The sequence below is a fragment of the Gossypium arboreum genome, chromosome 1 (genome assembly GCF_025698485.1).
Source record: "Gossypium arboreum isolate Shixiya-1 chromosome 1, ASM2569848v2, whole genome shotgun sequence".
NCBI classification, from domain to species: domain Eukaryota; kingdom Viridiplantae; phylum Streptophyta; class Magnoliopsida; order Malvales; family Malvaceae; genus Gossypium; species Gossypium arboreum.
In genome coordinates, this window is record NC_069070.1 from 108,862,517 (window position 1) to 108,877,793 (window position 15,277).

At 34.4% G+C, this 15,277-nt stretch overlaps 3 protein-coding genes across 3 annotated transcripts; all 3 read left to right on the forward strand.

The window, feature by feature from the left end:
- Positions 1-4,575: 4,575 nt before the first annotated feature.
- LOC108483295 (serine acetyltransferase 1, chloroplastic) lies at positions 4,576-6,096 on the forward strand. Its single transcript, XM_017786599.2, has one exon. It carries the CDS (start codon positions 4,734-4,736, stop codon positions 5,889-5,891), a length of 1,158 nt encoding a protein of 385 aa, XP_017642088.1. The 5' UTR covers positions 4,576-4,733; the 3' UTR covers positions 5,892-6,096.
- A 971-nt stretch (positions 6,097-7,067) lies between these two features.
- On the forward strand, positions 7,068-9,055 carry LOC108481222 (cytochrome P450 71D6-like). Its single transcript, XM_053018993.1, has 7 exons — positions 7,068-7,120; positions 7,212-7,240; positions 7,590-7,791; positions 7,863-8,039; positions 8,091-8,211; positions 8,490-8,664; positions 8,823-9,055. Exons 1-7 carry the CDS (start codon positions 7,068-7,070, stop codon positions 9,053-9,055), a joined length of 990 nt encoding a protein of 329 aa, XP_052874953.1.
- LOC108483293 (desmethyl-deoxy-podophyllotoxin synthase-like) lies at positions 7,798-11,228 on the forward strand. Its single transcript, XM_053030160.1, has 2 exons — positions 7,798-10,298; positions 10,458-11,228. The coding sequence occupies exons 1-2, from the start codon at positions 9,378-9,380 to the stop codon at positions 11,058-11,060; spliced, it is 1,524 nt and encodes a 507-aa protein (XP_052886120.1). The 5' UTR covers positions 7,798-9,377; the 3' UTR covers positions 11,061-11,228.
- Positions 11,229-15,277: the final 4,049 nt, after the last annotated feature.

The following is a 15,277-nucleotide window of genomic DNA, read 5'->3' on the forward strand; positions in this document are numbered from 1 at the left end:
TTCAAGATAGGCTTGTGGCGGGATTTGGCAAAGATGGTGTTGTGGAAATATGAGTCAAGGTGGAGATTTGTTAAATATGACTCCTATTTTCAGTCAAATTTAAGAAATAATCTTCTAGTTAAACTTTGTTTCTAAATTATTTTATTATTATTTGACCTATGAATTTAGCCTATAAATATGCTCTTTTACAACCTTAGAAGAAACACATCCATTAGAGATTAGAACTCATAATACATTTAGAGAATTTTGTGTTGAGGGTTCTTTGTTTTCGGGTTTTCAGAGTTTAGTTTTTATCTCCATCTTTTGTACTATTCGTTCTTTTTTCATTATAGTAAAATTATCTTTCTCCGTGGTTTTTTATCTTTTTTAGAGGGATTTTTCCACGTGAAATTTGTGTGTTCAATTTCTCAATTTATTCTGCTTTCTTTTTTGTTTATTACTAAGGTGGGTCCTAACACAAATCATACCTTGGTTTGATACCATTAAAACTCTCACTGATAATGTACTACACAGATCATTCAGATGAATTCCACAACACTTTATTTCGGAATCCCAGATACTCAGGATAACGATAATTTAGATTCTATATGATTTCAGAAGAAGCCATTATACAACTCAAATATAGCAGATCCCAAATAACTTAGATTTAACCATTATCTAACTCAGACGAACTTGAATTGAAAATTTCTTATGTCTTTCATAACCATGAATATGCCCACTTTTAAAACTAATAGATTACCATGGTAGATACGCTTTTTAACATACAAATACACACTTCCTTTCATAACTTCCTTTATCTAATTCAACCAAATTAACCTTATACATTTCATAACCTTTTTATAGAATTATCTATCATAGAACAATCAAAATTTACCAAGAACTTACCAGAAGGGCAAATAAGCATATCTTATCAAATAGACTTAGCAAAGTGCACCATAAGATATAAACAAAAATATGCCATAAAGGCATCATATAGATTTATGTGTTTATTGTCCCAACAAACTTTCACAGAAAGTGCCATGGGTGTCTCTCTCATGGACTTATCAAATTTCATGTATCATGATCTGTCAATTCAATTTACACATTATCGAATGCTACACCATAAACATACATAAAGACATGTCTTTCCATGGGTCTTAGCCACATGGATTTATACACATTCATGTATCATGATCTGCCATTCAGTCTTCAACTTACTAGAGGCTGCACCATGATTCCATGGGTCTTAACTTCATGGTCTTACACTTAATTTCATATCGTGATCTGCCAATTTAGTTAGCAATATAACTCCCGTACTAGAGGCTTCATAAATGAACACTTGCTCAACATTTACTTACCTAGATTTATTCGCTTTCTAGACTGAACTCATACTTTCTGTTTATCAAACTTTACCTGTATTCTTACCCTTCAACATTCTTTTTCAATAGAACTTTATACATATCATTATTATCCATATCTCATCTTTACTATACTTATACACTTACCGATTTTCATAGATACGATCATCCTTTATATATATGTTTCTACTGTAACAATTTACATAAGAGAGTCAAGATAGAGACTCACTTGATATTGACCTACTCCAGTTCTAAGCTCCAGGCTTAGACATCCTTCTTGAAGTAGCAAAAAAACTTCTTACAGAACATAGGACCACCATTAAAACTTATTTATATACAAATTACTATTATCTTAATCACTGATAACCCCCATGCAAAACCTTATACTTACAACTTACTGTTCAAATACCACATACAGACTTACTCATTCAAAACTTGACATACAAAGCTGTAATATTTACCCAGAGATGGAATGATCATTAATTAAACCAAGAATCCTTAACTTCCAGCTTAAGAGGAAAAGATACCATTGTATTTAAAGAACAGAATCAGAAAGTAGCATTGAAAGAAGAAAAATAACCCCTTTTAGAACCTTTCACACACATATACACATATATATGACCCATCTTACATAGTGGACCTTAAAAAGTTTCATAACTTTAGAATTTATCCTTCTTAATAGCACATAGTTTTAGAGAGAAACATAAATGAGAATTTTGTATTATAGATATCAAACTAGTCTATCCAGTGGTTCCTAACCAGATTACTTTACAACCTAACTAACACAGTACTTCAAACAAACAAGGTGTACTGTATCTTTGGTGTTAACCCATATCGTGATTACCTTTTCACTTGACCAAATATTTCTCTTTAAATAACATAATAATCTAAAATAAAAATCTACATTTACTCACATGACGATTACTATATGCCCACGCTTATGTGCCAAAAGAAATATATAGGCGGATTACACTTCGCCAAACAAATTATTTTTCTATTGTAAGCCAAAATCTTAGATCCGCCAAACTTGGGGTGTGACATACTAGGTCACCACTCATGGTTGGCGAGTTTATCCATAAGTGTATCCTATAAATATCCTACACATGCTTATTCATTATAGATTCATTACAAATGTTAGTGTTTACAATGTAGGGAAATGGGTTAAGGGTTATTAGTACTTTGAAATTATTGCCGAGTGAAAAAAAATTACTAACTACAATGTACCATTACTTTACACCTTTAATCACTTTAAGGTTTAGAGAAATAGGATAAGGTTTTTTTACAAACCAATAATTTTTTGTGGGTTTATTCTACCATGGGAGCAATTTCACAAAAGTTGCTCACTTTCAAGAACAATAATACCTAGTCGCTTAGCTAAATAGGCAACATATTATAGCTTTTGGTGGGCAATGATTGTTGGGATCAACAAATATCAGTGAGCAATCAAATGTTGAGATTAAGGAAATAGGTTAAGGTTTCCATACACCTATGCTCTAGCATTTTTAAGCAAAGTGGTATGGACAATACAAGAATCATGCATAGGCATTTATATTAGTCGCTTGAATCAATTATTGGGAATGGATCTTTTCCTAAGTTGGATGCTTGATATTCATATCATAATAAATCCATTTTGTGCCTTAGTGGTTCTCTAGCGTTTTACTAAAATTGAAAGCAAATGAATCAAAATGAATTATGGGAACTAAATTCAAGTAAATCCATAACATAAATACATAAAATTATTTAGTTTAAGTAATACAACAGAATAACAAAAAAATCATTACGTTTATGATCAATGCATTTGATCTCCATCTATTATTTAGGTAAATCCGGGATTGATCTCTATTTCTGCAAAGTCTAATTCTTCGTCAGGTTCATCAGATATGAAAGCCAAGGCGTCTTCGGTAGGAACATCTTTACCTCGACCTCGACATTGAGCTCCACATTTGCCTCGACCATAACCATTTCCCCTAGCTCCAATAGCTTTATTGATAAGAACACTTATGCCATGATGCAGTCATAAATTTCTCCCTCCTATGTCTTGGCCTCCTTCGAAAGGTTGGGCTTTTGCTTTCATGTTTTTCCTCTGATGTTGCGAAATTGTACGTTGAATACGATATATTAAATCTTGTCTTGACATATATACATAGTTTATCGTAGGTTGTAAATTGTTCCGTATAAATCTTAAATGCAGAAAAATTACCATTTTTTTTATCAATACAACTTGTAGCCTATGTTTAAGACAATTGGTCAATTGCTTGACATGCCAAATAAATCTAATGACTCAATTACAATCCCTTCTCAAATGCAAATCTATGAAGATGATAGTCATCCATAATGTGTAGAAATTTTTTAGATCTCCCTAAATTATCTTAATACTCAATTGGATTGATAACACTCAAGAAAACATAAAAGCAAATAAAAGATAGAATAGCAAAAATGGATATTTTTATTGTATCAAAAGGTATTAGAAAAAAGCTCTTCAAATTTAAATATGAAAGTTGATACCATTCAAAAATTAGACATTTAAATTATTTATCATTACTAAAGAAAAGAAAAGAAAAAATTGTAACAAGTAAAGGTAGGACCACGATTTGACACCAGAGGTGGATCAGGACAATGCTACACCACATTTGGATCAAGTGGATTCCATCCTCATCTTTTTCATATTCAATTTTTAGTGGATTTAAAAAAAAAATTGTATATTTTACAAGTAAATTTGAAGATTGATATTTGATTTATTTGTATAAAAGTTAGTTTTATTTTTAAATATACGTGCCAATGTATCGAGGGCTTATAAAATTTCACTATAAAAATAGGTAATTTATCTAATTGTTAATTGGGGTAAAACAAGAAAATTTTTAAGAGTCGAAATTAAATTGTAATATTTACGATAGTAAAAATATAATTTTATTATTTTAATAGTTTATATCTTTATAATTTTTAAATGATTAAATCAATTTTTTATTAATTTTAAAAGATTAAAATATAATTTTATTTTTTTAAAGAAATTCGAGTAATCCTAATTTCAGTTTTGGTTTCTAATTAGCTAGGTTAATACTATTGAAAAATATTATAAGTAATATCATTTTACATTTGACTAATTTTAAAAAGGATTTAGCTTAAAATATTTCAACTCAAAGCAATGAAAATATCACCAATTCTAGTATAAATCATATATATAATATATATATTATTTATTTTTGAGATAAAAGAAGCAAAATTGTAGTTTAATCACTCTTATCAAATAATGTGCAGCAAAGGCCAAAATTCCCGGCGCAACCACACGAATATTTTATTTATAAAATATTTTATAGTATATATTTTTCTCTTAGCCTCTTTCTCTTCTATAAATAATTTACAGACCAAAGCCAAATTTCTGAGGAAATCCCAGTTTCCATGAAAATTCTTGGGACATCTCGACCTTTGCCTCTCCCTTTATATAACAATTCTCCTCCTTTCTCTCATCCACACTTTTCTCCTTCAATTTTCCCATCAACCCATTATTCTCACAAGTTTTCGCAATCCATGGCTGCTTGCATTGACATCTCAAGAACAACAGACTCTTCCCAACTTTCCCAACGTCCAAACATTTCTCAACCTGATGAAGTTCTTTACAAGTATGGAAGTTTCTGCAGATCCACTTTCCCAAATAATGTTTCGAGCGTACCCTTGAATAAAAACCACACAAAAACCATCCCTACAAGAAAATCTGTTGATTTTTCTTTAGAAGAAAAAGAAGAGGTTGGTGCTTTATGGCTGAAAATGAAAGAAGAAGCAAGGTTAGATGCTGAGCAAGAACCCATCTTATCCAATTATTATTATAGCTCAATCTTTTCTCATAATTCATTTGAAAGTGCTTTAGCCAATCATTTGTCTATCAAATTAGGCAATCCAAGTCTTCCTAGCAGTACTTTATTTGATATTATCATGGCCGTGCTTGTGGAAGATCAAGGAATCATGATAGCTATTAAGGAAGATTTGAAAGCTGCTAAAGAAAGAGACCCTGCATGTATAAGTTATGTACATTGCTTTTTGAATTTTAAAGGGTTCCTAGCATGTCAATCACATAGGGTAGCCCATAATTTATGGTGTCAAGGGAGGAAAGTTTTGGCCTTGCTGATACAAAATAGGGTGTCTCAGGTTTTTGATGTGGATATTCATCCTGGAGCCAAGATTGGGAGTGGGATATTGTTTGATCATGCTACTGGAGTTATTGTTGGAGAGACAGCAGTGATTGGAAAAAATGTGTCAATTTTACATAATGTAACATTAGGAGGAACTGGTAAGGCTTCTGGTGATAGACATCCAAAGATTGGAGATGGGGTTCTGATTGGTGCCGGTACTTGTATTTTAGGGAATATTAAGATTGGTGATGGAGCTAAGATAGGTGCTGGTTCGGTGGTGTTAAAGGACGTGCCTCCAAGGACTACTGCGGTGGGGAATCCGGCTAGATTGGTAGGAGGGAGGGAGAACCCTATAAAGCTTGACAAGATTCCAAGTTTTACCATGGATCATACTTCACACATTGCTGAGTGGTCTGATTATGTCATTTAGAGGGACTACTAATTTTACTTTCCTAAGTTTTGGAATTTTAGCCTCTTTGGTTTGGACTTTGCAGACTTTTATTTGTGTTATAAGGGCGAATGGATGGAAGTTATGATCCAAATGATGCTACACTTTTTTGTATTGGCCGCTTGTAATATGTTATTGTATTGGCCGCTTTGTTGTAAGTACAATATAACACGTGCTTTTGTGGGAATTATGATTTCCATTATTGCCAGAATGCATTTCAGTAGTACTTTTTCATATTTATGATCCATGTTTTTTCAACAGGTATGGATTCAGAGTCTTGCTATTTCCTTTTTCAGGGGACATGAGAGCTCTGTTTTGTTTTAATAGCTGAGTAACCAATAAAGTTTAATTTTAAATATAGTATTGATATTTAAAAAGAATGGTTAGTGTTGTATCCTTTTGGATCAAAGCCTTAACTAGATTCCAATGAGTCGATTGAACATACTTTAGTTCAAGTTTTCAGTTGACACAAGTCCTGCACGAGTCACGGAAAAAACTATTTTACATAGATTTTTTAGGAAAGTATGACCAGAAAATGAGGTACTTAGAGAGTGACATTACTACACAGTGCAGAGGCAGGGTAGGATTAGAAGAAGGATGATACAAGTTATGATGGCATATCTTTATGTCCATTTATTCTGTTGGTACTGGGTGGCAAATGCGTAGATGTTATGATCCAAATGATGCTACACTTTGTAGCATAAGCCAAAGAGGTTTCTTTATTGTTCAGAATAGAAAAAGGTTCTATTTTGTCATTATCTAGTGCTGTAAGGATTGCACTAGAATAGTGCTTAATTCTGAGCTGTTGAGTTTTTACTATTCGATTGTTTATAGATGGGATTTTATGTTCAATGCCTCACTTGGAAAATCTTTACTCGAAAAAGAGTTTCTCCTTCATTTTAGAGGTTGAGTATTGTCCTATATGGTTGTTTCTGCGTGATGTATTTTTCTCTCTTTTATTTATTTATTTTTTAATACCTATCTCCAATCTTATTGAAAGAAAACTGTATTGTCCCCAAGATTAGATTCTAGTTTCTTTAGGGTAGTTTTCTTAGCATAAAGGAGTTCAAGTATCTAGGCTGATAGAGATTCTGTATATCATTATAAATCTCTGCTACAAATATTTAAATCAAGTTCCATTAACTAAGGCACGTGAAGATGTTGATAGGATTCTACATGGCTATGCCTGTTTACTCCATTGATGTTTTTCGGTAAGATATTCCAAGATTATAGCCATAAAAGAAGTTAAAATTCTCCATGTGCTGGTCAGAAAGGTTAAGTTTATTAAATGCATCCATACAGAAATGTCAACTTTGACAGGCAAGCAGCAGGTATCAAGACCTGCAAAACCTGCATAAATTAAGAAGAAATGAAAAATTTTCAGCAATACCTGCACAGTTTTCCCTTTAGTCTTGTGTAGTTATACAATGGATAATTGCTCCCACTGTCCTTCACCTTCCTTGTGTTCATTTTCATGCTGTTCGAGCTATGGATGAGATCCAAAATAAAGGACTCACCCAAAAATCTACCCCTGCAGCATAGAAGCTACCTTTTATAGGGCACTTTCACTTTTTAATTTTCTCTCTTCCCCATCACCGCTTGACAGAATTAGCCAAAAGACATGGTTCCTTGATGCACATAAACTTGGTGAATTATCACATATTGTTCTTTCTTCTCCAGAGGCTGCTAGAGAAGTGAAGAAAACACATGACATCAATTTTGCTAACAGGCCCTTTCTCCTAGATGCTGAAATCATAATGTACCATTTTTCAGATATTGCTTTTGCATCATATGGAGGCTATTGGAGGCAGCTTCGAAAGGTTTGCACATTGGAGCTGTTAAGTACGAAATGTGTACAATCATTCCGATCAGAGGAAAGCAGGTATCAAGTTTAATTAGATCCATCTATTCTAATACTGGACTGGAAATCAACAGTGGAGAATTGTTTTGCAGCTTATCATATAGCATCACTTTAAGGACGGGTTTTTCCGGAAGATGCAAGCAACACGAAGCATTCATTTCAATTCTGAGGAAACTTGTGGAAGCTGCAGCTGGTTTTAGTATTGCTGATCTGTTTCCTTCCATCAAATTGCTTCATGTGATCAGTGGAATGGGAGCTAAATTTGAGAGGTTTCACCATGATTTAGACGTGATGCTTGAAAGCATCATTGAATAACATAGAGATAGAAATGCGCATCCGAAGAAAAGTGATGATGAAATAGATGATCAAGTTAGTGCTCTTTTGAATCTTCAGGATCATGGAGGCCTTGAATTTCCCTTAACAACTGACAACGTCAAAGCTGTTATCCTGTTTAGTAATTTGATGTCCCATATCTTGCATGTTTTTATGTGTTTATATGGTCCTATAAATTTAACATGCTCAAAGATCAGATAACTTCAAGCTTCAGATTGGTATCTTTGGAAAGGAACATTTATTTAGTGTTCAAATATATGAGACCTTGCTTTCTTTAGTTGATTGAAAACTGTAAAAAAATGTTTTGTACTGCAAGTAGAACTTTTCAGGACATTCTCATTGGTGGAACTGAGACATCTCCAACTATAGCTGAATGGGTGATGTAGGAAATGATGAAAAATCCTAGAATCCTTGAAAAAGAACAAGCCGAGGTGAGGCAAGCCTATGATAGAACAGGGGATGTCAGCGAGTCAGACCTTCATGAATTGACGTACTTGAAGTTAGTTATAAAGGAAACTCTAAGATTACACCCTCCTCTACCTTTGCTACTTCCAAGAGAAAGTATGGAGAGATGTGAAATTAATGGATATGAGATACCAGCCAAGACCAAATTGGTTTTTAATGCATGAACCATTGGAAGAGATTCCAACTACTGGAATGAAGCCGAGAGGTTCAATCCAGAGAGATTCATCAATAGTTGTTTTTTTTTTTTTTGAAAGCAAATTCATCAGTCGTTCAGTTGACTACAAAGGGGCTAACTTCGAATTTATTTCCTTTGGTGCTGGAAGGAGAATGTGTCTTGGCATCTCATACGGTATGGCTGTTCTCGAGACTCCCTAATGGACTGGAAAATGAGGATCTAGACATGACTGAGGCTTTTGGTGCTTCTGTTAGAAGAAAAAGTGATATGTACTTGATTCCCATTCCTTACCACCCGCTATGTGTTCAGTAGTTAGAAATATATACATAAATATCAGGGATGATCTCTTTGTAAAACCAGTGTGAAGATTGTGAAATCCCATTTCACATGGCAGCTGTTGCTTCCTATTCCCAATATTTGGGTTCAAAATTCTATTATATTCCCAATACTATAGCAACAAAATTATTCAATTTTGTCATGTTCTGGTGACGAAGGATAAGTTTGTTTAAAGCACCCATACCCGGAGTCAGTTTTGACAGGCAAGCATGTTTCAAGATCAGAAACCTGCATAAACTAAAAAAATAAATGAAATTTTCTCATCAATTCATGAACAGTTTATCCTTTAGTCTTGCATATGTTTACCATGGATAAGTTGCTCCCTTTGTCCTTCACCTTCTTTGTGTTCATTTTCATGGTTCTTAAGTTATGGATGAGATCCAAAATAAAGGAGACACCCAAAAATCTACCTCCTTCACCATGGAAACTACCTATTATAGGTCACTTGCATCTTTTGATCTTTGCTCTTCCCCATCGACGCTTGATGGAATTAGCCAAAAGACATGGTTCCGTCATGCAGCTACAACTTGGTGAATTATCACACATTGTTGTTTCTTCTCCAGAGGCTGCTAAAGAAGTGATGATAACACATGATATCAATTTTGCTAACAGGCCTTTTCTCTTTGCTGCAGAAATGATTTTATATAATTCTTCAGATATTGCTTTTGCACCATATGGGGGCTATTGGAGGCAACTTCGAACGGTTTGCACATTGGAGCTGTTAAGTACAAAACGTGTACAATCATTCCAATCAATCAGAGAAGAGAATGTATCAAGTTTAATTAGATCCATCTATTCTAATACAGGACTGGAAATCAACCTTGGAGAAATGTTATGCAACTTATCATATAACATCACTTTAAGGACTGCTTTCGCTGGAAGATGCAACCAACACAAAGCATTCATTTCATTTGTGAAGAAATTTGTGGAATCATTAGCCGGTTTTAGTATAGTTGATCTGTTTCCTTCCATCAAATTGCTTCATGTGATCACTGGGATGAGAGCCAAACTTGAGAGGTTTCATCATGATCTAGACTCGATGCTTGAAAGCATCATTGAAGAACATAGAGCTAGCAATGCAAATCTGGAAAACAGTGATGAAAAAACAGATGATCTACTTGATGTTCTTTTGAATCTCCAGGGTCACGGAGGCCTTGAATTTCCCTTAACAACTGACAACATCAAAGCTGTTATCCTGGTTAGTAGTTTGATGTCTCATGTCTTGCTTGTTTATATACATGTTTGTATACTCCTATAAATTTAACTTGCTCAAAGATCAAATAACTCAAGGTCTAATTCCTTGCCCAACATACATGAGACCTCACTTTCTTCAATTACTAAAACAAACATGTTTTGTACTTCAACTAAGTTGAATGAGACATCTTCAACTACAGTAGAATGGGCAATGTCGGAAATGATGAAAAATCCTAAAATACTAGAAAAAGCACAAGCTGAGGTGAGGCAAGTCTATGACATAACAGGGGATGTCAATGAATTAGACCTTCATGAATTAAAGTACTTGAAGTTGGTTATCAAAGAAACTCTAAGATTACACCCTCCTGTACCTATGCTACTTCAAAGAGAAAATACTGAGAGATGTGAAATTAATGGATACGAGATACCAGCCAAGACCAAAGTGATTGTCAATGCATGGGCCATTGGAAGAGATTCCAACTACTGGAATGAAGCCGAGAGGTTCAATCCAGAGAGATTCATCAATTGTTCAGTTGACTATAAAGGGGCTAACTTCGAATTTATTCCCTTTGGTGCTGGAAGGAGGATGTGTCCTGGAATGTCATATGGTATGGCTGTCGTAGAGCTTTCCCTTGCACAACTACTGTACCATTTTGATTGGAAACTCCCTAATGGAATGAAAACTGAGGATCTAGACATGACTGATGCCTTCGGTGTTACTGTTAGAAGAAAACGAGATCTGTACCTGATTCCCACTCCTTACTACCCAGCACCATCCATTCAGTAGTTTGAATACAAAGAGACCTTCTGAGAAGACTGTCGAATCACATTTCACTTGGCAGCAGTTGTTTCCTATTCTTAATTTGTGTTTAAATATGTTCACTTTAATTGTACCCTGTGATTGCTCCATGTTAAAAAGATTAGTCAAGTCTAATGTTATTTAGCTGACAGGGAACTCCATTGTTTGAGTTGAAACATTCTCTTGGTCCTCTTCATTAGTATGGAGATTGTTAACTATGGCCTGGAATTTATATTTAGCACAACACCCCTCAAAGTTCCAAATATTGGGATTTCAACTTATAAATACAATATGGAAATCCTAATTACGCTGTTTGAGCAAACAACTTTACAGTATCAACAATAAACAAGCTCTTATTTGTTCTTTATGGAAAATGAATTGTAAAAGTAGCTTTGTGTTTTGGCTAAAATATGGATATGAAAAGCCAGAAAAGAAAAATCTGCAGTAATTTTAAGGGAAAGGGATGTATAGCAGTACCAAGTGTGAGGTTGGGGGAGCATGCAAGTGTAGAAAGGCTAGTACCTTCCAACAGGCAATTGTGAAAAGTAGTCAAAGACATAAGACATTCTATCATGATGTGCCGGTGACATCAATAAGCTCATTTCCCAGTCACATGTTTTCTGATCTAGATCTATGCACTGACAGATAATGTTTTTCTTGAAAATAGCCTAAATCGAAACTAATTTGGTCTCAGAGTTTTAGCTTCTACTTTGGCTTAAACAACACAAATGACCTAATTAAGAAGTATTTGAAAAGTGGATGGAAATGGAACTTCAGTGACAAACGCCATAGTTCTCTTCAGTACTCTAAATTCATGGAGCACCAATTCTTCTCCTCTCCTATACTCTTTACATTCATTATCTTTGTTTTGATGCTGGTGAAACTAGGGAAGAGATTCAGAGCCAACAACTTGACTCCAAATCTACCACCACGGCCATGGAAGTTGCCTGTCATAGGAGGCCTGCACCACCTTGCTGCTGTCCCTCTACCACATAAAACATTAAGAAACACGGCCAAGAGATTGTTGGTGTAGTTTTTGTTACAAAGAGAGGAAGATAAAGAGGAGAGAAGAAAAACAAAATTTTTGAGAATAATAGAGAAAACTGTCTGTTCACCTTCGCACACACACACGTTCTTTTAAAAAACATAAAGTGAAAGAAACTAAACTCAAAATACTACTGATCTTACAGCAGAAAAACTAAACTTAAAACAAGTACCAGTTACTATTGAAGGCCTAAAGCAATTGGCACACAAAACATATATTTGATATCAAACTCAGAAAACAAAATTCCATCTTGATTAGCATCACACGAATAGCATGAAACTTCACATTGATGTGCTTTGTTCTACCATGCTGAACTGGGTTTTTAGCAATGGCAATAGTTGACTTAATGTGACACAAACGAACAGTGGCACTTTCTTGCTCAAAACCAAGACCAGAAAGCAAATTTCTCAACCAAATTCCTTGGTTTGCAGCAGCAGCAGCAACAACAACAATATGTTCTGCTTCTGTAGTTGATTGACCCACAACTTGTTGCTTCTTGGAACTCCAACAGATTGCACCTAAGCGAAAGTCAAAAACATACCCGGATGTACTCTTCATGTCATCCAAACTCCCTGCCTAATCTCTGTTAGAGTACCCAATCAACTTCAGACTTCCTACCCTTTAATAATTCAGCCTTTCACTTGTTGTGCCCTTCACATACCTACGAACCCTCTTGGCAACTCCCAAATGAACATCAGGAGGTGAACTCATAAACCTTGAAAACAATGTTGTAGGGAACATTAAAGTAAACTTCCAACTATGCTTCTGTAAATAGAAAGATCACAAAATTTCTCACCATCATTTTTTGAAAACTTCAAGTTTAGAGGCATTGGTGAGTCAACTCCTTTGCAAAATTTCAGCTTAAATTTCCTTAGAACATTTAAGACGTACTTATGTTGTGAGATGAAGATACCAATTTTCCTTTGATTAATTTCCATTCCAAGAAAGTAGCTAGTAAGTTTCGCGCATGAGTTTTTCTAAATAACAATATAGGAGTTTTTTCAAAAATTAATATTTTTAAATCACGTGATTACTAAAGCTAAAGTGAAATTTCTAAAAGTTTTCGTTGTTTTTATAAGTAAATGTTTAAAGATCATGCAGTGAAATAGGTGTTTTCAAACTTGAGAATTTTCTGAAACTCATATGAGTTTAGCTAAATTAAGATTTTAGATCACACAGTTTCTAAGCAAGATTTTAGTTTTTCAAACGAGTTGATGTGACTTCTCCATATTCGACCATAACGTCTAAGTCAAGTTTGGGTGTTACATTTAGTGGTATCAAAGTCAGGTTGCATAACTCGGGCTATGGTTTCTGGGTTTAAAAATTTTATGCATAATGTGTTTTGAAATTTCTGATTTTTAATTTCTTTTTTTGGAAATATAATGTGAGTGAATTTATGAAAAAAATTACTAAAATTCTGAAAATGTGAATTCGAAACTTCGACGCCGATCCAAGTAAGTTAGTTGTACTTTGGTTATTTATACTTTAGTTAAACTGATGAACTTTAGGGATTATTGAATAAAACATTCTCTACTTTAAGATAACTAAGCACTTCTGTAAAACATTAGACTTAGGATTTTTAAAAACCTAAGTTAAACTTTAGACTTTTGAACTGAAGAGAAGTAAAATGAGTTTACACAATATTTGTGGTCGCGGTGCGTGAGGATGTGGTGAATGTTGTCAAGTGATTCACGCTGAGTCCTCTTCTCAGAGTAGTATGCCCACTCTAGAAATTAGCAATAATGTAAAGACGTTCACTTCTGAGGCTAGTAATCAGGAAACAAGGGACGATGTTATGCCCCAAGAGTTTCCAAGATATTTACAAAGGGTCGTTGGGGCCCAATCTGTATCTGTGAGTTGAGGGTCTGTGACTGAGCGACTTTGGTCGAATGAGACTAAGTTAGCGGAAAAGATTAATCGCTTAGAAATCAAGGAAAAGGAAAGGAATAAGTGCGGAATAAGAGGAGTTTTGGTTCTGTTGGCTTAAATCCGTGACCTAGGAAATGAGTCAGAATAGTTAGACCTTAGTCGGTTGAGAAAATTGTGAGTGTAGGTTAAGTTCTGATTTGTGCTTTCAGTGGTAGGCGTCATCCAAGCAAGTGTTGGAGGGAAATGAGGGTGTGTTTTAGATGTGGATCCATTGAGCATAGTGTTAGGGATTGTTCATGACATTCTCTTAGTCGGATGCAAGCTTCGTCTCAAAGAGGGAATCGAAGACTGATTAGTGCTACTAGGCGTCGAGAGGATCATGACATTTGCGATCTATGTCAGTTGTACCCTGCATTAACTAGGTGTTTGGTTGTACTCAAGTGTTTGATTGTTATTGGAGTTTTTGAGACTTTGGGATTGCGAAAAAATTAGTGATATTTCTGTAAATTTTTTTTATAGAGGATCTGAGTTAGTGAATAAGAATTTCATTAGAAATATTGTTTGGATCGGTTTGCATGGGAATTAGAGTTGTGCAGCGATAGTGTGGTGGCTAGTTGGGAATAAGGAAATTCAAATTTTATGGTTAATTGAGTGGTGTGGCAGTGAAAATTTCGAGGACAAAATTACTTTGAGGAAGGGAAAGTTGTCACATTTCAAAAATCGAGTTAGAAGAAATTTGGTTAGTGAAACCAAGAGTAGCCACGTCATATTTTTGAGTAAAGGTTGTGGGAATCATGACAAGTGAAATGATCTGGTTCAATGGTTAAATGTTGTGTGGTGTGTGGGAGGTTCTGGGTTTGATTCCTTCTCTCTGAATTTTTTGCTATTTTTTGTCCCTATCTTTATCTCTAAACATCTAACTTAAATTTAATTTTTGCACAAATTTTAGTGAGAATGAGCTTGCTGGTTCAATCGTAAATTATTAACTTACTTTTTAGTTTTGTGTTCGAATCCATGCAAATGGGTATTATTTTTGCTAATATTCATGTGTGTCACCCATCTAGTGGTATTTGGATTAGATTTGGACTTTAGAAAATTCTATTTGGGTGAGGGTTAGATCAGTGGGGAAGTAGTTAGTTATGATTTGGATTGTATTTTTATTATTTATTTTATTTTATTTTTCCCAAAATTTTCTCTTAATTCTATTATCATGTCTCTCACTCCCTTTCTTGGTTTTTTCCATTTGATTTTCTTTTTTTATTCAATTAATTTCTTTGCTTTGTTTTTATTC